Source organism: Uloborus diversus, chromosome 3, assembly GCF_026930045.1.
Source record: "Uloborus diversus isolate 005 chromosome 3, Udiv.v.3.1, whole genome shotgun sequence".
Classification (NCBI taxonomy): domain Eukaryota; kingdom Metazoa; phylum Arthropoda; class Arachnida; order Araneae; family Uloboridae; genus Uloborus; species Uloborus diversus.
Window position 1 is genome coordinate 18,689,089 of NC_072733.1, and position 24,393 is coordinate 18,713,481.

The 24,393-nt window shown below is 31.7% G+C and overlaps 1 protein-coding gene across 1 annotated transcript in view; it reads left to right on the plus strand.

The window, feature by feature from the left end:
* The window catches only part of LOC129219446 (protein kibra-like), a 94,573-nt gene that overhangs the window by 11,308 nt on the left and 58,872 nt on the right, over nt 1–24,393 (plus strand). Inside the window, exons 2-9 of the mRNA XM_054853841.1 lie at nt 5,350–5,459; nt 7,112–7,206; nt 7,346–7,638; nt 15,722–15,851; nt 16,892–17,011; nt 17,348–17,496; nt 22,536–22,700; nt 23,970–24,059. Of these exons, the coding sequence (XP_054709816.1) occupies nt 5,350–5,459; nt 7,112–7,206; nt 7,346–7,638; nt 15,722–15,851; nt 16,892–17,011; nt 17,348–17,496; nt 22,536–22,700; nt 23,970–24,059 (1,152 nt within the window). The remainder of the gene's footprint in view (nt 1–5,349; nt 5,460–7,111; nt 7,207–7,345; nt 7,639–15,721; nt 15,852–16,891; nt 17,012–17,347; nt 17,497–22,535; nt 22,701–23,969; nt 24,060–24,393) is intronic.

Sequence of the window (24,393 nt, forward strand, 5' to 3'; positions counted from 1 at the left end):
GTAACATTTATTCATAGCAAAGAGAATGAACTACTCTCTAAAACAATTTAAAAATCAGCCAAGGGTGTGTATTATATAGAATATCTCTAAGTGATGGGGAAGGGGGGCATTCTGGTGTCTCAGTTGAACATTTCAGAGATCTGGCAAGCCTAACTATGCCCACCCACTCCTCAGACATATTACTCTTACTACCAAACGGCACGACCTTGAGAGTCACAGATCTGGACGAAGCTCTGAATTTAGGTTAATTCCCACTGGATATGAGCCCAAGGAAAGCGATTTGACTGCATAGATCCTAGTTCGGCCATAATGGGGGTCCACAGTTTCTAGTTAAGTTCCAGAATGCAATGATTTTTCCTTTAAAATTAACCTTCTTTTACTCTTTTCTTGATATTGCATGACAGTATCACTCAACTGAATGCATTCACAGTATAGAATAAATTCCACCGCCGCTACGTTGTACTAACAAGAGACGCGACAAATGTTAGGAAAGCATATACTGTGCCAAAATTTTGAGTCCCATAGAAAACGCTATTGCAGTTCCGAGGCCAAACTAGCAGAGTTGCAGCAACTCTTCTTGCAGCCAAACTAAAACCTATACAGGGTTAATATAAAAAGTAACTGGACTGTGTTTGTGACACCCAGATGAAACATTTGTAAACCGGTTGTTGGTGCTCTAGTTGTGCTGGGGGATCGAGGGAAGGGGAGCGGAAACGAGTCAGTTGCCTCCAAACGCTTGGAGGGTTAGCATCATGCGAGAGAGCAGTGCGTGTTTAGTGATCTCGTTGGAGTGAAAATGGAGCGTACCATCAAGCAACGTGTTAACTAGTGTTCACTCTAGGAAAAAAAAGGGCAGGGTGCTGGCCTTTGAAAGGGGCACTTTTTTAATAAAAGGGCACTATTTTAATGCGGTGTCCCCCCCCCCCCAAAGACCAATGATGCACCACTCAAAAAGTACTGAGCGCCCCCCCCCCCCCAAAAATGAAGAGGAGAAATAACACTTAAAACACCTTGCAAAAATTCAAACAGTCTAGTCTGCACCATGATCCCCCCCCCCCTCGATCGCCGTCACCACTGACTTTAGTATTAAATATGATTTCATCCAGAAAACGCACTTGTCTGCAGAATAGGGTTAGCTCACCCCCCCCCCCCACACACAAATGCCAACTAAGCTAAGCACATTTTCCATATTTCATAGGAACATTTGGCAAAAACTGAAACTTGGCTTTGGGTGTTTTTCAACACTTTTCAGGCCATAATTTTAACTACCTATAAGAGTAAAAAAAAATTCTAGGCATTTCAAAACCCTTTGAATTTCAATATAAGAACAGTGTTTAATTACTGATCTCCCCTTTCTACCAAAGAAACTGCCTAGTAATGTGCACTGTGCCATTGAGTATTTTAGTAGACATCAAAATCGTGATGAGTGTAAATTCTCCTTTTTTAAATATACTACACTTCAAATAGAATAATTAACTTAAAATACTGTGTGCAGTGCTTCAAAATGCAGTGGTAGCAAGTTGCAAAACTAAAAAGACTTTATTTGAGCTCTATTTCCTAGTCTTGGAGTTGTTCAAATTCATAACACAAATGTGTTGGCAGATGTATGCGCTCCTAAATGCAATACATAAGCAGCTTGGGCCAAGCTAAGATTTTTATCTCAGACAATTTTTGTGAAAATTTAATATATCAGCATTTTAATTTTGTGATTTTTTTAAAAATCAATTGTATAATATTTATAAAGGAAAAAGAAACAGTGCAAGATCATTTTAGTTAGAAAAAAGCACAAGTATGTCAAAAGTATGCTTTTTATTGTGTCAATAAGTGTTTTAAATAATCTGTTATATGAATCACACACACACACACACAACACATATAAAAAGATAATAAAAATTCTTAGCAAAAAGGAAAGAATTGAATGAACGCCCAGTCAATGCGATATTTTTCCATTTCAAACGGTTTTGGGGGGGGGGGGGGGGCTGGGGATGAGGGTTAAAAATCTAAGATATTAAAAAAATACCCTTGCATTTTAGCTCAGTAAGCTGTGTACTATGTTCTTCTTAGGAAACAATCAGAAAGTTAACTTTCCAGAAACAGATGTGAAAAGATTGCTACACAATCACTAGCAATGCGCTAAAATAGGCTAAGCCTAATTTCCACGTGCAAGCGAAAAACGGACACAAAGGGCTGAAATGTTAGGAAAATGCCCTATTACCTCTCATTGTTGATTCTCAGAAGATCAAGGATGGGAAGGAATGAAACAAAGATCTCTCCCTTCCCAGAGGACCCTACTCCTTCCCACAACCTTTTAAATACCCACCCTCAGTAGAAGGAAGAACATGCCTTTGTTTCCTACTGATAAGCCTGTTTGAATTCTGAGAATCTCATCCCCTCTTTGCCTAGGTATTTGCTTCCCCTTTTGTTTATGGGGCCGTTTTCAGGGTGAAAATCTGGGAACAAGGATAAGACATGAGCGTTTTTGCAGACGATCGCTGGACAAATAAAATTGCCCCGATATTGCGGCAGGTCGGAACGATGGTTGAGGCATCTTTTTAAAAACACAGGGTGCAATTTCTTATTTTTGAAAAGGGCGGGGCGCATTTCGCGATCTAAAAGAAGGGCAGGGCGCATTCTGCTGATATGGAAAAGGGCAGGGCGCTGCGCCCATCAAAAACGGCCTAGCGGGAACACCAGTGTTAACATCAAATTTTGTGTCAAATTCAAGAAAACGCCTACAGAAACTCTTCAAATGATCAATAAGGTTTACAGTGAGGAAGCTTTATCCAGAACTCGTCTTTCAGTGGCATAAGAATTTCCGAGAGGGCCGAGATGACGTCCACGACAAACAGCTCGCCGGACGTCCATCAACCAGTCACACAGACCCAAATGTGCAAAAAGTGCGTGATGTGTTGAGCACTGACCATTGTCTGAGCATCCCAGCAATCGCAGAAGAGGTCGGGATTGATAAGATGACCATTCACGACATTGTTAAGAACGATCTGGGCATGAGGAAGATCTATGCAAAGCTGGTGCAAAACACCTGACGGACGAGCAAAAGGAGCATATTGTGTCGGATACGGCACCACCGGACTTCTTCCTATTCCCTTAGGTCAAGAGAGTACTAAAGCGGATGCGGTTCGGGATTCTGGAAGCTGTTCAACTCGCTAGGACGAGGGCTCTAGAAGCTTTACAGGTTGCCGACTTCCAGGGGGCGTTCAGGGACTGGAAAATCCGGTACCAAACGGTTATCGACTTCCTTGGGGACCGAAGATTTCTAGAGAAAAAGTATTGAAATTTTGCCAATAAATATGTTTTCTAAGCTCAGTTCGGTTACTTTTTATACAAACCCTGTATACTCAAACTATTTTACCTTGGCTCATATCTAGTACAAATTGACCTAAATCCAAAAGTTTATCCAAATACATGACCTTCAAGTTTTTGCCGTCTAAGCTACACTGTTTTACAGGACTCCAGAATTGAATTGTCGTCTTTAATGGAATTTGAAACTTTGGGACAATACCTACCCTCCAAAGACGTTCAACGTTTCTTCTCAGTACAATGAGGGGGGAGGGGGGTATTTTGAATGCATTTAATTGACACATATGGCAATGCAAATCAAGAAAAGGGTAATGAAAGTTTAATATCGAAGGAAAAACCACTGCTTTTCTGGACTCAAACAGTAACTTCGGGCTCTTGTTGCAGCCGAACTACACAAAGAGCCCAATTTACCAATAAGCAGAGTACGCAACTGCCTCGGGCGGCAAATTTTTTAGGGGTGGCAAATTTTGCTTCAATCTTAATTTTTTAAATTATTATTCTTGAAAATAATACATCAGTTCTTTTTCAATTTTCCCCAAAACAGCTACCTAACTGATCCTAACTTGTCAACAGACTTGACTGTTATTGTCGAAACCACAGAAAATGCGGTGTGACAGTCATCCGGTAATAGGTAATCAGTTTCAGTTTTAGCTTGCGGTAGGGACAGAGTACATCTTCTATAGAAAACATGCACTTTGATCTATACCTTCGAAGAATTTCTTTCCCCAAACTCAAAGGGAGCACATCAAGAAGAGAGCCTCAGGTAAAAGAGACATAACATCTGGTTTCTCTTAAAAAAAACTATGTGCAGCACTGGAAGGGCTGAGTGACCATTATCTCCTTTTGCGTTTAAAAAGAGCATTAAATTCCTTTATACCCTTAGGAGTGTTCATCATAAAACATTACTTGAATGTTTAAAGAATTGGAAAGTAATTTATGATTATTACTTCCGCTCAGTAGGTTAGTTAAAACCTTTCCTTTCGGGAAAGCTTAAATACTGTTTTATCTATTTATTTGTAAAACCACTTATTTGTAGAACGAATCAAAATTTTTTAAAAATTTTAATATGTATTGTTTATTTATGAAAGATGACGCTTTGAAATGCCACAATTCCATAATTTTAACATATGTATTTGAATATTGAAAAAAAAGTAAATGAACCGAATGATTTTGAAATTACGGTGTTTTTTCTATTGCTTAGTTAATTTTGTGCGGTTACTTTGTAAATGAGAAAATGAACTAAATTCTGTTTTGTTCAATTTAAATGCCATTATCAGTCTTATAAAAGTGTTTAAAATCAAATGCAAAATTTCAGACACTAAAAGGCAGAATATAATTGTAAAAAATAGTTTTTGAAATCATCATGTTTTTGAAACAAACTAAAAAGAATAAAAAAAACTCTAAGTCTTGTGTAGATTTAAAGCCTCATCAAGATTCAACATGCCTTACATATTGCTTGAAAAGTTTGTGATTGCAAATTGTAATAGCAATCAAAATACTTGCAATATTTAAAAAAAAGAACATGGGGTGCATGCATTACATGACTATAAGAAGTGTAAAAAGAGTACATACACATATATATTTTCACGAAAATAAAGCTATTGGTGATTTCGTGTTTTTTGATTATAATATATGAATTTGAAACATTTCGCGAGTCTTAAATTTTCTCTATTACGACGGGCTCGTAAAAATTAAAGCCTCGTGAAAATAAGTGCTTTTCAGTATTTAAATTGACCTTGGATAAATCACTTAAGTGGAGGGGACGGCAGATTTCAAATCTGCCTAGGGGCGGCATGAAGCTAAATTCGGTCCTGCCTCTGTGCCATGACATGAACATTCACACTCCTAAATGGCTTACCTCCAAGTTTGAAGGTAAACCATTTAGGGGTTCTGGGTTTGTTAATTTTCAATTAATTTATTATTAAAAAGATAACGTTTTCTTGAAAAGTTGTCATTTCAGCCACTGTAAAAATTACTTCAAGAATATTTTTATTAGCACCAAAATATAATCAGATGTATTTCTTGTTTCAGGTATACAAAGCCACAGACCTTCGCAGATTGTGTTGGAGATGAACTTCCATTTGGTTGGGAAGAATGTTTTGATGACCAGATTGGAGTATATTACATTGATCATATGAATCGTAAGAAATGCTATTAAGCATCCATTCAGACAGTTGATGTTGCTCTTTCTTTTTCATTTGTAAAGCATAAGAACAGTTTTAAAGTGGGAAATAATTAGTATGTAAAGAAGATATTAAATTTGCAAAATATGCTTAAAATAATCATTTTACTCAAAAAAAAAAAAGGAAGTATATTGTTAAGAGTGATGTCTTAAAAAATAATATTTATGTACAGTGGGAACCGCTTCTTTGGACCCCAGATCAATAGGAACAGCTGCTAATTCAGACCAAATATTTAAGAACAGAAACAAATCTCATTACACAAGCCTAATATTATTCGCTTATTGGGACCCTGTTTAATCAAACCAAGGAAAAGGAGAGGGAAAAAAAAACCTAGGAATTTCCCACATGAATCAAATTTTAAGTGGGTCAACAAATTAAAAAGTTTGTGCAATAAAAATAAATTATGACTCATGTGCTTTTAAATTAAATTCAGCACTATTTACAGGGACAGAAAAGAAAACTCTCTGCATGGTGGCAATTTTAGAGGTCAAAAAAATTCAGTGAAGTTTCAAATTTATTCAGTTCAGTTAGCATGTACAATAAAATAATATATAATTTTTTTCAAAAAAAAAAAAAAAGTAGTAAAATATGTAACTTACATTTCACTGGAAATTTTAATAGCTGTATAGTACTTTTTAGAACTTATTTTTTCAATCTCACATTTTTAGCTACTTTTGGGTATTCAATTGAATTGATACTGCCTTGAAGGAATGTTATTAGAACTGTATTGGTCTGAACATGTTGTTAAACAAGTGTAAAAGGATTCTTTGCTTTATATTAATTTATATTTCAACGAAACAATTTTATAAACAGCAATATTTCTTCTTTGTATTTTTTGCTCACCATACTCATGGGCCTCACAGAATTTTAGTAACATTTAAATGTTTTGTGTATAGCACGTTCAGTCATGCTACATTGGTTCCTGTTTGGGTAATCGAACCAGCCAGTTATTAGGACCAAAATTATCCTGTCCCAATGTGGTCCAATTAACTGGAATAAACTGTATTGTAAAAAATTGTAATGAATTTGTTCTAGTCAGAAGTTTTATGGTGTGATGTTTCAAACGTAACATTATTACGTTTTCAGCAAAAATTTTTCATTTATAGTACACTCAAACCTGTTTTTGTGCGGTATATGAAAATTTCAATCAGATTGGGACTCAATTGATGAAATTATTTATAAAACAAACAAAGTTATGTTTAAAACAAACAATTTTTTTTTTCAATTTTTTTATGGGGTCTATCTGCCGCACAAAAACAGGTTTGAGTGTACTGAAAGTATAGACTTGTTTGATTTTAGTTGACATCATTTACATGAAAGTTAAAGAAGAAAAGCTTAGTATTTAATAAAATATTGCAAAAAAAAAAAAAAAAATTAAAAAAAGGAGAAGTGTGTGGAATATTGTGAGATATTGAAAAGTGTTCACACCTTACTTTCTTATGCAATTGAACTGTCATTTGTTTGACTTTCTCCATTAAGTTTGTTTTACTTAAAAGTTAATTTTCTGGAAAAATGATGTTGTCTCTTTATTATTTTTTTTATTTGATTTTTTCCTAAAATCTGGAGGGAAAATTTATGTTACAAGGTAAACACTTATCTGATTTTTTTAGAATCAAACCAGATTGAAGATCCTCGACAACAGTGGAGACAACTCCAAGAAGCAATGCTAAAAGATTACCTTCTTACTGCACAAGAAGATTTGGCAGTATGTTTAAATTTTTGCAATTTGTTACTTAAAATCCATGGAAAGAATTGTTTTATTATGTATATTATTAGTATTTATTATATATTGTATAATCTCAAGGGTGCAAAAGTGGTATTTATTTCTTATGAAACAATTTCAGGCTAAAAAAGAAATATTTGACATCAAACAACAACGACTTTCACTTGCTCAAGATGAATATCATCATTTAACTGCTGCTCTTCAAGGTTTAAACTCTTGTCCTTCAAATGTTAGTCTATGCTCTTCAGGATCTGCTGCTTCATCAACAAGTAGTTGTACTACAAAATTTGATCCTGATCTATTGAAAGCCGATGTTGCTTTGGCAAAAGACCGAGTTGCAAGGTTAAAGAGAGAACTGGAACAAATACGAACAGAAATGTACTATAAAGAACAAGGGCTTGAAGCTTTGTCTCAGTACGTACCTCCCAGCAATTGCTGTTTTCTTGTGTGTTATATTTTATACATTTTTTTATGAAGAGCATTTTTATATTTGCATCAACCATAAAATTTGTCTTGTTTAGGGTCAGGTGGGGGAAAGTGGTTATACGTTAAATAAATAGCTACAGCTTAGAGATAAATGTTCCAAAGATTGTGAAAATTTTATTTTAGGGTAGGGCAGTTAGAAACTACATTTTGAGTACAAAATTTTACAACTGGCAAAATTTATTTGGTAAAAAAATTATTTTGTGTGAATATGAAAAATTTTAAAATCTAAACACCTCTTTTAGCTTTCTTGGGAAATTTTGTTTGTTAGAATAATGAACACATTGACTGCGCAGGAAGCTTCCTACATGTCTCAAGAACTCTTGCTCATTAGTAGTTATTTGAATCTATTTTGGATAATTTTTTAGAACAATATAAATAAGATGGGGTAAAGTGGTCATAATATTAGACTTAACAAATATTGTTCTTCTAAAGTCACTTAATCTTTAAGTATAAGGTAAATATAAATTACACTTCAATTTCACTTAATATGTATTGTCTTTACAGCAAACAAGGTTAAATATATAAGTCTATGCGTATGCATATGCATATAGTCTTGTAGCCACATATATATACATATTCCCATAAATGCACCAATAAACACCTATATGGGTATCTACAAGAATTTTTTATCGATACATATATACAGTCGACTATATACGTATATACCCGCTAATACTCATATATATACAAACACTTATAAACTCAGGTAGACACGTATATACGCGTACGTACTCGATTAGACACTTATATACTAGCATATGATATACATGTATACAGAGTGAGTTCAAACTCTTGGGTAAATTATTAAAATGTGTTAGAGGGGAGGATAAGAAGCAAGAATGGTAAGAAACATATGATCACAAACACTACGCTGACGCGCTACATGCATTCAAAGCCAGAAACTGATGGATGCAAAACAGGTCACAAATTTACTACACAAAGATAATTTTACACAACATTTTTGGTTTTAAAGCAATTGATAAAATTTGTGGCCTGCTGCTGTAACACATGTGTTGCAATCACAAAGCACTCTCAGTTGCAATAACAACACTTTTGAAAAACTTTCATCAGTTGCTGCATCTTTGTTGCAATGCATGAATTAGAGCTACTACAGGCAGTAACTTTTAACAACTGCTCTAAATATTTCTTAAAAACAAAAATGTTGGGTAAAATCATCTTTGTGTAGCGAGTTTGTGACCTGTTCTGCATCCATCAATTTCTGGCTTTGTGTGCATGTAGCGCATTAGCAACCATAAGTTTATGATCCTTATGATTCTTTGCTTCTTATCCTCCACTCTCACACCTCTTAGATTTTTACCCAAGAGCTTGGATTCACTCTGTAAGCTTACATGAATATTAGCGGATATACTCGTGTATACATACATATACAGGTGCATACATGTAAATGTACATATATACATCTATACAGGTATATAATCATGTTTACATGTAAACATACGTATAATACTCCTGCTTCCATCTGTATATACTTGAGTAGACCTTTACAAACACACTGGATGTATCCACAAATTAACTCGTGTATACCCGTATATGTATGTATGTGCACTTACATATGCATATATATATCAACTATATATGTATATATTCGGGTATGCACGTATATACTCAAGATACAAGTGCATGTATACTGAGGCATATATACTCATGTAGACACGTATACACTGCTGTAGGTAATCAAGTATACATGCTTATATACTGGTGTATACACATAGTATATACTTGACTAGGCATGTGCATGCGTGTCTCTCATGTATACATGTATCTACTCATATATCAATGTGTTTCTCATATTTACATGACACGTATATACTCTTGTATACCTGCATATATTCGTGTATATACTTGTAACTATGAAATAATCCAAATATACAAATATTAGGATTATTTGCATCTATTTTTAACTATGACCAGTTTACCCCATGCTATGATAACTGTCCCCCACCCCAAGGGGGAAATGAGTCATAAATACACAGGGAAACAAAATTGTTATAAAACTACTTAAATCAATATTTTTTTCCCTGAAATTCAATGTACCATGTTCTTTAATAATGCAATGTAAAAAAAACAACAAAAAAAAGTTAAAGTGTTTAAAGAATTTATTGTTTTTATTTTCCACCTCAAAGTTGAAAACCAATGATGACCACTTTACCCGACCAGACCTTATACAATATATCATACAGTCTTATTCATGGCTCCATTTACTGCTGTTAAACACCAGGCCTTGAATTTTTAGATTTTGTCTGAATGTACGAAACTATTAAAATTGAAAGTTGATTAAAAACTGAAAGCTCGAAATGGCCACCTAACATTTTTTTTTATGAAGGATAATTTTCTACTAAAATATTTTTAGCAGGATTTTTAATGTGTAGTGTCATTTATTATATATGATTCATCAAATTGATCTTAAATTTTAATTCACAAATCTTCATACAATCAAAAATTTTTTAATTGTTCAAAATATATCAGAAATTTAACATGCAATTAAAATGAATGCAATTTAACATTTACTTCATTTTATTCTTGAGTCCTTTCTTAAAGTCATATACAAACAACTATGTTTAAAATAATTTTTTTTTTCAGTACTAAATAAAAGTTGGGAATGTATATTAGGGTGTCCCAAAAAAATCGAAAGTCGATTTTTCAAGCTGCACATCCTCTAATTTTTTTCCTTTTATGATAAAACAATTAAAAAAAAAGTTTTATAGAATTTGAACAACGGCAACCCATGCTGACTTGAGTATGGAAGTGTGAATCAGCACTTACATACTGGGCCGAATCGAAAAAAAAAAACTTTTTTTAGAAACTCTTGATGAAACGTAGCCCCTATGCCCCACATGTACCGCAAAAACATTTATTCAAATTAAAAAACATTTAGGTGTCTCACACAAATCCTAAGATTTGTAATTTTCTTCAAAAAAAAAAAAAGACTTTTTTCTATACATATTTTTAAAAAATGTAAGGTCAATTTTAAGAAATTATCAAGCTGAAATATATAAACAATTAAGTAGGTAATTAGGGTTAAATCAAAGTGTTTACTCTCCTGTAATATTTAAGCCTCTTATGTGGATTTTTTCAAGCTTACCTTGAATTTTTGATTTTAAATATATTATTTTTTCATTATTCATTTGCAGATGTTGATCTGAAAATTAGTTGGCTCCTAATTTTTGAACTTGATAATTTATACAAATTTATGTGTAATTTTTAAAAAGATAGAGAAATTCTATTTTTTGAAGAAAATTATAAGTTTTAGGCCTGTTGCTGGACACCTAAATATTTTAAAATTTAGATAAATATTTTTCTGGTACACGTGGGGCTATAGAGGCAACATTTTATCAGCATGAAAATTTGAACTTCCAAAAAAAAAAATGTTTTTTTTTTTCAGTTTGACCTAGTACACAACACGGGTTCACACTTTCAGGTGCAAATCCGCACAGGTTTCTGTTGTTCAAATTATATGAAACTTTTTTTGCAATTGTTTTGACACAAAAGGAAAAATATCAGAAAGTGTGTCACTTGAAAAATCAACTTTCGATTTTTTTGGGACACCCTTATATACATTCATAACTTTTATTAACACCCTAATGTATGTTTTCCGGGTATTTTTAGTAAGTAACAGGATTTGTATGCATCCTTACAAGTCCTTAATTTCATATTTAGTCTTACAAGGTGCTTACAAGTCCTTATTTTAATGCCTCATTGCAGAAAAGTTCTAAGTCCTTATTTTTACTCTGCCATTATTTCAAAAAGTCAGATTTTTGTTTTTCTGATAGAACACTTGTGACACACTCCATCTGTAAAGGGAAAACTGCGGTATCTTGCCTTAGCTACCTCCCATGCTGAAAAGCAAGCTTATATTTGGTAGGGGAAAATCAAGTGGTTGCAAGTGTTCTCTTTCTGCTTATCGTCAGTTTTAATCCCACACCTTTTTCGGGGAACTCTTGCAGAATGGGGAAAGGGGGCGAATGTAACACCATCTTGGCTCGCATTCTAGGTATCCATATCCATTAGTGCAGGTGCCAATCCATGACGAATTGATCGATCATAAGAATCAATTAGAAAACTGAACTGCAATAGCCAATCGCTTCTGCATCAGAAGGTACAAACCTGTTCCTGCATTGTTCATCCTACATTTTCGTACTGATCACATAAAAATGTTGTCTTGGTTTTTTTGGTCGTAATGGTCAATTGTAGCATTCATGCTAAATGATCAAAAAAGTTTTAAAAGCTAATGTAGGGCTTAAGTTCTTTAGAAATTCATTGAATTATGCTTAATTAAAACAAAAAAGCATTTCGTCAATGCAGTTTTCTTCACATAAGTACCATATGCCTTCACATGCAGGTTCCTTCACAAATCTTCTCTTTAAAATTTCAATCCATATACATCTTATAAATATTTTAATATTTTTGACTATTGGAAATTAATTTGAAGTATACTATGATAAATCAACTTATTTTATGCTTTATTTTAATACAAAATTAATAAATTACATAATTTTCAGGAATCATCCAACAATGAACTCATGTTTGAAAAATATTGCTTCTCATGTTTGAGATTTCAATCCTTTTTGCATCTTGTAAATATTTTTTAATATTTTGGGCAGCTGAAAGTTTTTTAACGTATCTTACCAAAAATTTGCCTATTTTATTTTGTGTTTCAGTATAGTTAAGCAGGGTGGCAACAGATCAGGGAAATCGGGGAGATCAGGGAAAAGTCAGGGAACTTTATTAATCAGGGAAAAGTCAGGGAAATATCCGGGAATTTTGAAAATATAACAAAAAAATCAGGGAAAATGGATTTTATGAAGAAAAAAAAAATTTTTTGCTTTAAAAAATTAAGTACTCTAATTCTCTACACATTTTCCGCCAATTATCTGTTTAAAAAAAAGGTAAAATTAATGAGATGCGATTATACACTGCCACATATTTGTGCATCTTTTTTCCTCAACGTCAAAGTATTGAATCTTACTTATTAAACACAGGATGAACTTCCTAAGATTGCTTCTGTGTCTGTTAGGTTGTTTATTTACCTAGCTTGGAATTTCCTTTCATGCTTTCAATGCTACGTAAAATAAACTACCATACAGGCAAAGAGGAAGCCTTCATTAATGCCTTAGCTCCTTTGCCTTTATTCCATTGTCTCGAAGTAATTAGGGTACTGTAATCATGATTTCAAGAAGAAATCTTCGGTTTTTGAATTAATACCATAAAAGCTTAAAAGTTATTACTTCTTCGCGTTTTTAATTTAATTTCTTAAATTAAACTTTCAATAAAAAAAAAACTTTTGTTTTTTGCCGTTATACTATTTGTTGTTACCGCAGATTATAAAGGTTTCCTTTTCTTCAGACTTAAGTGATTCTTTAATTTTATAACCAAGTTGTATTCTTCTTTTATATATTTTAAAATTAACTAAATGCTTTTATTTTCTTTTTTTTTTCTTGCATTTCAAAGTTGTTTGTTACAAAAGCAATTTAAGATTTTTTTCGTTACATACTGAAATCATTTGAAATAGAGTTAATTTGTGTACTTAAGTAAATATCTTTATTTTTTATTGTTAAAATGCTGTATTCATTCATTAAAACCTATGTTCTTGATTAGAGAAAAGCTCCCTATGAATGGATGTCAAATGGTTTCATCTGTTTTGCAAAAATATGTCAATTAGTTATATAAGAATAACTACATTACTTCTATTCTTTCACTATTACTTGTTCTTCTTGCAACAATTATTATACTGTTTGAAAACTTAGTTCAAAATAATTACTTTTTAGTTCTATCATAAATACACATATGTTTTTAAGAGTAATTTTAATAGTTTCTTAAAATTCTTATGCTAAGTGGTTTCTGGAAGTAAAGTATTTTTCTATAATCTTTCCATGTAGAAAAACTTAATATACTGTTTTGTAAGTTTTTTTCCCAAAAAAAATGACTTGATATGTTATTTTTAAATCATTTTTTAAAAAAAGTTGCATCTTTTAAAAATATATCTTTAGTTCAACAACTTTACACAACTTAAAAACGTTTAAAATACTGCATTTTATACAAACATACATTTCAAGTAGAGCAAAGAAAGAAAACCATTATCATCGGTAACGTAAATCAGGGAAATTTGGTGAACTTAATCAGGGAAAAGTCAGGGAACTTTTTTTCACAGTTCCTGTTGCCACCCTGTTAAGGAAATAATTTTCTTTTAGCAGACATGAAACCGTACGTGGCTAGAAATAGCTTCTCTTGTTTGGGATTTCAATCCTTGTGCATCTTGTAAATATTTTAATATTCTGTGCTGTTAGAAATTATTTTGACGCCTATTACCAAAGATTAGTTTACTTTATTTTTTATTTTAATATAGTTAATGAAACAATCTATATTTTGGGAGCATGCCAACATGTGACACGTTAAGTCGCAGAAAATTGCTTTCTGTGTTTCAGATTTCAATTATTTTGCAACTTGTTAATATTCTAATATTTTGGACAATTGGAAGTGATTATAACATATATCACCAAAGCTTACCGTTTTAATTTTTTTTAAATAATTGATAGAAGTAGAAAATTTAAAATATGCTTCCTACTTTTCCCAGCATATTGTTAATGTATTTATTAAACTTTCTATTCCAATTAATGATATAGGAACTACCAAAAATTGAGGACAGCTGCTACATCCTTTAGAGCAAAATACATCTAGTATTTAGAAAATAAAAAATCAAATTAAAAGAGTGAAAACAAGTGAAATGCTAAGCATTAGATTAAGTAATTTAAAAAAAAAGTTTTTCTAATAGGACATAATAGAAACAACTGCAAAATCAAATCATTTGGCAGATGAGCCTGAAAAATCAAAGGACATTAACTTGTTTATTCAATCATATGAACTAAGGAAAAAGAAATTGAAATAAATTCCTTGGGTGTAAAATCAAGGGGGAAAAAGTTTGGTATTAAAAGATATTTAATCTGGTCTCTAGTATTAGATTTCTCCCCTATCATTTTATTACTGTAATTTGGTGTGGATAAGCTGCCTTATCGTATATGCTGCATGTGCAATAATTTACTAACTAAAAGCAAAAGTTGATCAGATAAGCCACCCCAAGAGCGTATCAAAACATGGCGCTCCTCCTCTCTATATAATATCTCTCTCTATTATATGTATGGATACAATCATTAGTAAGAACAAAACTATAACAAGCAACTGCACTTGTTGATAGATAGAAATGGAGTGAACTTCATGTAAAAAAACTAATAAGATCTGGAACGGATATGGTTATGCAAAAAAACTAGTGTTGCCAGATACATACATTTGGTTGGATGAGAAGTTTTCAAATCATCATGTTATTTTTAGTAGCACATCGAAAAATTGTTTCATTTTTAGCAATTGATTTTTTCTAAATTTATCATCATTGATTTATTTTAAAATGTAACTCAAACAAGTTAGCAATTCCTCCATTTTTCAGCCTTGTAAAACGTATGGTACCATCACGAATCTGGCAACATTGGACAGAACAGCAGTTGAATCGGCGCAAACTAACGCAGGTTTAAAGGGATGAGAAATTAAGTTCTATAAGAAACCTGTTTCATGGTGCAATTTGTGAGCTCATTTAGCATTTTTTAATGAATTCAAAAATTGCCGCTTATTTTGATGAACATGAGAAATCCTAAGAAAGGAGGGTGGGGGAAAATTCCGCGACCCTAGCAGATACCCCGCAGATGTTAAATTTCAACTTTAAAACAATAAGCCGTGGCTTATCTACCCAAAATTACAACACATTACATTTTTAGGAATTTTTGTTATATTTTTGACGCATCTTTTACATTCTGGTTCCTCTAATAGGTTGAATACAAAAAAAAAAAAAAAACATAGTATTTTCAAATGTGTTAGCCAATTTGTTATTAATTCTAGTTATAGCGCATATTTTTGATGTTTTTTACTCATTACAAGTCCTTGATTATATTTTAAAGAAGTGTGTACAAACCCCGAGTGATATTTTTTTTTCTTTTTGTGTGTGTAGGGTTGATCAGCAATTTTCAGGGCAGACTACAAGTTACACTTTAGCTGAGGCTCAAGCAATCATGGAAGAATTACGTAACATTCAAAAGTCTTTGAACAGTGGTGAAAAGGAAAAGGCTGAACTTATGCAGGTAAGAAATATATATATATATATATGTAAGAACCGCCGCTCGGTTCTTATTACGAATCATGATTTTCGCAAGTTGCAGTGTTGTGGCGTGATAATCTACCACGTAGGAAGAGGACAGAGCTACATTCACAAATCACATCTTTATTTTTACATAGACTATAACAGCGGGAACTTCTCTGAACTAACCAACTTGTTTAGTTGTGCCACGATTTTATACAGGGAATATCATTAAAAGATTACAGATAATTATCCCTCGATCATGTGATCACACGTGATCTATATAGGAGGAGCAGATTGCAATAACGAAATATTATTGGGCTTTGCACCGCAGACAGAGGCTGGCTTAAGTCTGGAGGGAAAAAAAGTGTCTGGTAGGTACTTTAAGGGGAATCTCATCTGAGCCCAGAACATAGCCATATATGGTATGAGAAGCATTTAAGTGTGTAATAAATAATGTCAGTGACTCATACGCGCTGACATATAAGTGAACAGAACTTAATATGGAAAAGGCCTAGCAAAGGATTTTTCATATTACATATATATATATATATATATATATATATATATATATATATATATTGTCATTTAATCTAAACTACTTCTGAAATATCTGAAAAATAACACAATATGGATTAATTCCAATTGTTACTAAAATTGTGGCTTATCAAAAAAAAAAAAAAAACAATTTGATTTTAATTCCATGTCACATTAAAAATTTGTTCTGGGAAGTTTTGGGATTTGGTATTTGGATGCCTCAATTGCCAAATTGATTAACTTCACTTTAAAAAAAATCCTCATTTCTGCTTTAATAGTGCTTTATCAATGCTTAGCATGTGAATTTATGTTAAAATTTTGGTTCAGTACATTTCTGACCATGTGATGGCAGAAAATGTAACACGAGGGCCTATTCACTCCTATGGATAACACTATTTTCATCACTTTTCTCGACTTTTTGTTTTATGGAGTTAATCGATTTAGCAAGTGAAACATCCATTTAAAGCTCTCTTATTTTACCTATATTTTTTCCTCCTTTTTTACCAGAGCTTATCCAGACTGAAAGATGACTTAGCACGTTTACAACCCTCATCACCAGATGTTTCAACTTTGAATATACCCTTGGAGAAATTTAGTACTGCTTCACAGACTGATTTATCAGGCGAAGTAAGATGTCTTCCTTTTTTTTTTGAATGAATTAGTTGCTGTAGAGAGAATTTCACATATAATTAAAAATTTTCTTTTCAAATATGACTATTTTCATCTCAAAAACTCAATTGGCAATGAAAGCTTTTCTAATGTTTTAAAAGTAACTAATTTTAAATTTAAGAAAATTATTTAAAAAAACATATTTTTGCTAATAATGGGTGGAAAATTAAGGAAAATAATTTCCCAGCCATTAATTAAGCCACTGGAATTAAGGTAATACATTCATATGCAAAATTTAGTATTGTGTTGTCTTGTTTTGTTTCATATGAAACTCGGATATTTTTGATTTTGTAGTTTGTTCCGATTGGAGCAAGATTGGCAGAGATGGCTCGAATGAGATTACAATATGATGAAGCTCGTAAGGAAGTACATAGGATTCAGCAGGACTTAGCAGATCTTGAAGAAAGAATGTCACCTGGGCAGACAGAATCTGATAAGGACAGGTAGTTACTTTGATATTTTTGCTCAGTTCTATTCACTACTCAAGCGGAAAAAAAAAATAATATTCATTTTCATTATCTAAAAATATTTCATTCAAGTGAAAAACATGAATTAACTAAGAATAATGCCTCCTGTTAATTTATATGCATATAACTTTGGTGAGCTCATACTCACTGAAGGAATTAGTCCAGAACAATCATTTTTATATTTTAAAAATGTATTTTATTATACTACTTATTATAACACATCAAAGATAAAAGTTTAGAAACTTCTAATTATTGGAATCACATTTATTAGAAAAACTCAGGACTAGGAAAATCTTAAAAACTTTACATGTCCTACCGGGCATGTTTGTCTAAAAGATACATGCCCAAATAAACTTTTACATGACCAAGTTTTTTTTAAATTGTATAATAATAAAAATATTTGAGTTTGGTGTCTAGTATTAATCACACAAAAAATTAATTTCACAGCTTTATATCTGAATCAAGAATTATTTCAATATACAACATAAAAAAGTTTAAATAAATAGTACATAGTAAGTCATTAAAATTAAAAATACTTAATTTGAAAATTGTAATAATTACATGCCCAGCTGGGAATGTAAGGGTAAAAGATTCATGTTCGATCAGAATTTTTACATGCCCCAGGCATGTTGGGCAATATAATTTTCGAGCCCTGGCAAAACTATAGTTATAATAAACACAGTTAAAAATATAATTTTTAACAAAAATTCAGCTGGTTTTGCTTTTTAAAATGCAATGGTCTAATCTTTCTGTGTTCTACTAAAGAAAATCTCTGTTATGATAGGGTTATTATTATGTGGTTATATATGTTCATTATGAGGTAAAAATATTTTTCTGATGAGCTAGAAAGCATAATAAGTAACAGGAAATAACCAAGGCTTTGTTGCACAAATATTCAGATTACTGCAGACAAGTGTTTTGCTGCATCCCAAAAGACTCATTATTTTGGATTTAAAAATGGGTTCCTTGGAATCCTGAAACACGTGTCTGCAGTAATCTGTATATTTGCTGCAAAACGTTGTTTATTTCCTGTTACTTCTTTGCATAAAGGTACTTATTTATTTCTTAGAAGCACAATGTTTCTGATATTTCATGATAGCATTTTCTAAGAGCTGTTGTTTCAGAATTTCTAAAAAAAAAAGATAAAAGAAGAAAAAAAAGAATTTTGCGTAGCTTCTTCATGTGTTAAGATGTTCTAGCACTTAACTTACAAAATTAAAAAAAAAAAAATGCATGCCCTTTAAACACAGGATAGAAGACTTTTTTTTTTACATTCTGAACTCTCACTTCAAACTCACATTTTCTCTTATACCAGGCTCTTGTTTTTTCTTCGGCAGACTTAGACATAATCACAACAAAATATTATATTTTAATGAAGGAACTAGGTTTTAAACAATAAGAAAACTAAATAATATTTGAAATCCACTGTTTAATTGTTGCCAAAAACAATAAAAAATAATAGTAGTTATAAAGTTAGTTTTGTTAATAAAAAGTTAGCAAACTAATTTCAAGGCTGAACTTAAACTGTGGATTATGCGTTTAAATTGATGAATTGACTTTGATCAAAGAAATATTTGAAAATTTGCATTATTTGAAAAGTTTAAATGCTCAACATATACGCTTGTTTAATTAGTTTAGCCTTGAAATTGATTCTTTATTAACAAAACTAACTTTATAATTACTATTATTTTCCATTATTTTTGGCAGCAATTAAAAATCATAAGTATTTTAACTTTATAGTTACTATTATTTTACATTGTTTTTTTCAATCATTAAAAAACTACATCATTTCCGTCAGACAAAAATATTGCTTATCAGAATTTCAAAGCCTTCACATAAAAAGTTTCACTTCAAAAATTCTGATGGCTTGCATCTCAAAATATCAGTTCAATGAGCTGGCCAGCACTCATCACAGATCTCAATCAGATGGGAAACATCTGGAGAATTCTCTCAGGTGACATGTACCAGAATGGGATGCAGTGTAGTTCAAATCAGCAATCGGGGAAGCCTAGTATAGACCCTTGGGCGGTCATATGGGAGGGGGGACAGTGGGGACCCAAGTCCCCCCTTAGAAATTAGAACTCCCTTGCTTTTAGTACTGTTTTCTTTGCAAAAATGAAAAAACGTTTCTTCTCCAGAGATTAATAAATAAGTTATTAAAAATGTCAAATTGTAATAACTCTAATCTGTACTGAAATCGGTTTCCATAGGGAAAATATTTTGCTAAACCATGAAGAAAATATCTGAGTCCCCCCCCCCTTAAAATTTTGTATGTGGGTGCCCATGTACAGACTGTCCCGAAACCTTCCATAACTTCGTGCTAACAATGGAAAATCGTGTATTCGAGCTTATCAGATGCAATGGTAACACCATAGACTGCTAAAAGACTTTAATGCTTTCTTAAATGTGAATGATTTTCATTTTTTATGAAGTCTTATTTTAATTTCTACAAATTGTTTGCAAATTCAAAACATGAATTTGTAAGCTGATTGTTTAAAAACAGTAAAAATTTCAAAGCTATTCGGTGTTTTTATCAAAAGATTTCGATTGTGCTTAAACCTCTGTGCCGCACTGTATTTGACCAAAAGTATTTGGACAAAAAAAAGTAAGTATCCAAAATTAACATTTTCAAGGATTTCTCAAGAAATAAGAGACCAATTGCTCTGTAACTTTTGTCACATAAAAGATATGCTCCAGCTGTCATTTTACAATAAAAATATATCGCCCTTGCTTTTTGGGGATCAGTAACAAATTGAGGAAAGCAAAAATGTTTTTTGATCATTACTCGTCATAAAGCTATAAATTTTAGAAACTAGTTAAGATTACTATGTACAATTATTTTACATACTTTTTTAAAATTTGGCTCATTTCATAGCTGATAACTTTCTGAATTTTTAAGATATTGAAGTGGAATTTTATTATGAGTTAGGGAATTTAGTTGAATTTAAGATTATGAAAGTCATAAATTGCTATCATTCGTACATGCACAGTGAAAAATTGTTTTAAATGTCCATACTTTTTTCAAATTTTAAATTGTTTAATTTCAAATTTTAGTATTATATTTCTTTTGTCTACTATCAAGTTGTCTTTTGATGGAAAAACTTTGCTTGTTATGAGCCAAAAACCTTCAAATAAAATTTGTAGGTTTAAAAGAAATGCTTATATCTTTGAATACCAGTGATACTTTCTCAAAAGTAGTAATATAATTGGACATAGTAAGCAAACTTATTTCTGAAACTTACAGCTTATTCTCGGTTATTTATGATGAATGATGATAAAAAAAATTTCTGTTTTTCTCAATTTGTTACTGATTCCCGAAACACAAGGAGGATATGATTTTTTTTGGAAAATGACAGCTGGAGCATACCTTTTATGTGGCAAACATCACAAAGCAATTGGTCTCATATTTCTTGAGAAATCCTTAAAAATGTGAATTTTTGAAAGTGCCCCAATACTTTTGGTCATATAGTGTATTTTCACTAGGGCTACATTTTTGGAGACATTTTTTCAAAAGCAAGTTTTCGTTCTCAAATACATGAGGGTTTTCCACCCTATTTGTTTGAAACCTATAATTATTATTACTATTGTTATTGTTATTAGTTTAATCATTTCTATTTTACATTCTTTTTGTTTAAAAGAAAAATTCATTTGCCTTTTATTTTGGACCCATCCACTCCATTGCTTTTAAACGTCAAACAAGGAACAGCTTAAATGATTGGATAATCTATTCTCTGTGTTTGTTTTTGCAGTTTTTCCCAGGGTGTCTCTGATTTTATTTGTGTACTCCAAAAATCCTGTTTTCCCCCCAAAAGAACCTATTGTTTTGGAAAAAAAACCCTTTGTTTTTTGGAAAACATTAAGTAAAATTGAGCGTATTGAGGGAAATGACCTATTTAAGAATTTCCTTAACTAGGTCACTAGAATGTACAACAGTATCCTTTTCAACTGCACAATTTATTGCTTCAATAATCTCATGATATGAGTATTAGTTTTTTGCAACCTTCTAAATTTGTCTGGCTACTGTTTTTGCAACTTTTTGAAAATTTTAGGCTACTTTTGCTACTTTTTTATTTAAGTTTTCCTGTGGCAACCTTGATACTGCGCTTTACCTTTGTACGGCAGTCTATTGGTCTATATGAAGTTTTAAATCTTTTTCACTCTCTTAAAGGATGCTTTTTGAGTAAAATATGATCTAATTGATTCTATTTCCCTTCAATTAATGAAATGAATTACATTAGGGATTTTTTTAAAATTTTATTAATATTTTTTTATAGGCACTGCTGAGTAAAAAGTTTTGTAACAAACATTCTCAAACTTTCGAAAATTTCACTGTCTTCAGAAAATTTTACTGGAGTCCACTATCACTCCTGTATTGAGGAGATAATCAGAAGTGTAAACCATATGTAAGCAGGTGCTAAGAATCACGTGACAATTATAAAATTACAGCAAAACACCAATATTCAGTGTTTCTATAATGTAGCATTTAAGAAACGTATAAAAGTGAACATAAGGTTTTTAACATATGAATGGCCAGTGTGAATTATTTTAGTCATTTAAATTGGAAAGAAAAAAAAAACTTTTAATGGTTAAGACTAGGAAGCATCAAATTTTCACAATGACTCTGTTTACTGTTTTTCTCCATGTCAGTGGTTGATTTCAAGGTAATTTCAAGAAAAGGCATATTGGGGTTTCTGAGACATTTTAAATTATATTCATAAATAATTTTCAGTAAAAGTAAAATGGTTAGCATGTGATTTATATCATATCTTTTGTAATATGCACCTATTTCTCTCACTATTACTGTACATGCCAAAAGAGTTTTAATTTTTTGTTTATGTTTTAAAGTAAAAGTTTCTTTCCAATTAGTTTGCATGTAAGTGTATCTATGTTTATAAATGTTTAGTTTACTTTTATGTTTCTGATCTTAGCATGAATACTGAATATATTTGATTCTCAAAATTAGCTTTGCTTCCTTGCAAATTTTTGCATGTTATTTTCTTTGCTTGCATGGCTAGGCTGCTTCTCATTCAAGAAAAAGAACAACTCCTGCGAGAATTACGCAGTATCAACACAAAAGGTCGAAGTGAGGCTGAGATTGTTTCTATTGAAACAGAGATATGCAAGCTTGAGCAAGAGTTGGGAAATGCTATGGAGATGTCAAATAGAGCTATTGCAGATAGGTAAGAAGGAAAAAAAAATCTTTTGTGCTTAATATTTTAAGCTTTGCGAATTTAGGTTATTGAAATTCATCTGTAGGCATGCAGGTTATGCAGGTGCATGATATCTTGTAAAGTACTCAAAACTGTTATAGTGTGCTACCACCATTCTGTAATTCCTTATGTATTATTTTTGTTCTTAAATTCAGATTTCTCTTTCTCCTGTGTTTAGTTTTATGTGTCAATTAAGAACGCCCTCTTAGACCTTCACTTTTGTGTGACTTAGCATTTCATAAAAGCTTTTTATTTAGTTAAATGAATCTGTATATTTCGAGATAGCTCCATGGAGCAATTTATGGTGGAAAATTGTCTAAATGTCTCATGGTAAAGTCAGTTTTATTGGAAATTCCAAAATTAAATATAGTGGTACTTCAATTTAAGGTTTGTTAACTCATAAAAATGCTTTTCTTTTATGTTTCTGATACTTTAGAAATCCTTAGTATTCAAGTTATTTCTTAGTTTATAAAATAAACATTTATTTATCCTCTTTTTTACCTACGTCATATCAACAGCCATTTAAAAAGTACTTGAAAATGGAGTTTCTTAAGAAGTCAACTAAAAATATTTAAGTCTGTTTCATATCATTAAATTTATATTAAGACTAGGATTAAATTGACAGAAAGAAGGGCTCAAACAAACTAAGTACTGTGACCAGAAGTCTATTGTCTAAAAAGAGGCCATGTTTAAAAGAAATTTGAAACCTTGCTTGTTACAGAAGCTTATAATACAGTACTTCAATTTAGCGATTTCCTCAATTTAACTATATATTTCACTGATACGGATTTGAATGCATTGAATGTCTATGCTCCTCGATTTAATGATAGCTTTTCCCAGTCCCTTGACAATTGTTAAATCAAGGTCATATTGTTCTTACGTTTTGGAAATAAAATGAAAGTTCAAAAGTTTTCCTATCAGTAATGCATTTAGCAGTTGATTTGGTCTGCTAAATTTTTTCTGAAAATTAGTTCTGTCAAAAACATTTACCGCAGCTATTATATTGCAAAAGCATAGATTAATAAGTGAGTTAAAGCAAAATTAAATAAAAGCATAGATTAATTTGGTGATATAATATAAAATTTTGAATCAAGCAAAAGATTTTAATAAAATGAAATTGTAGTTGCTGTTTCTTTTTCTTGTTAATTATTTTAAAACTATTTTTTTAACTTAAAGTACAAACGCATATTTCTGAAAAAAAAGGTAGTTCTTTGACAATATATCTATTTTCCATTTTAGATTAAAACTACATGAACAGAAAAATATGTTGTTATTACAGCTGAGAGATTCAATGCGAGTTACAATGACTTTGGAGTCTCAGTTAAAGAGGTCTGTCTTAGCATTTATACATAGCTATGTAATTATACAAATTGAATATATTTTGTTTTATGTTAAAAAAAGGTTTAAATTATAATTTGTTTTAAAAAGTCAAATATTACAATAGAAAATCTTTCTTTATAGCTTTGCAAAAATAAGAAGGGGAAACATTAATTGACCTATGCAAGGGTCCCGCTGACACGCTATAGCATGTAATTGACATGGGATACCTAAAGAGGACCCAATTTTTCAAACCCTAAGAATGTGCTATTTCCCCTCCAGATTTTTTTTTTTTTTCAAAGTTCCTGAAAGTCCAACCATTGCAGATTTTTCTCCTGAAAGGATT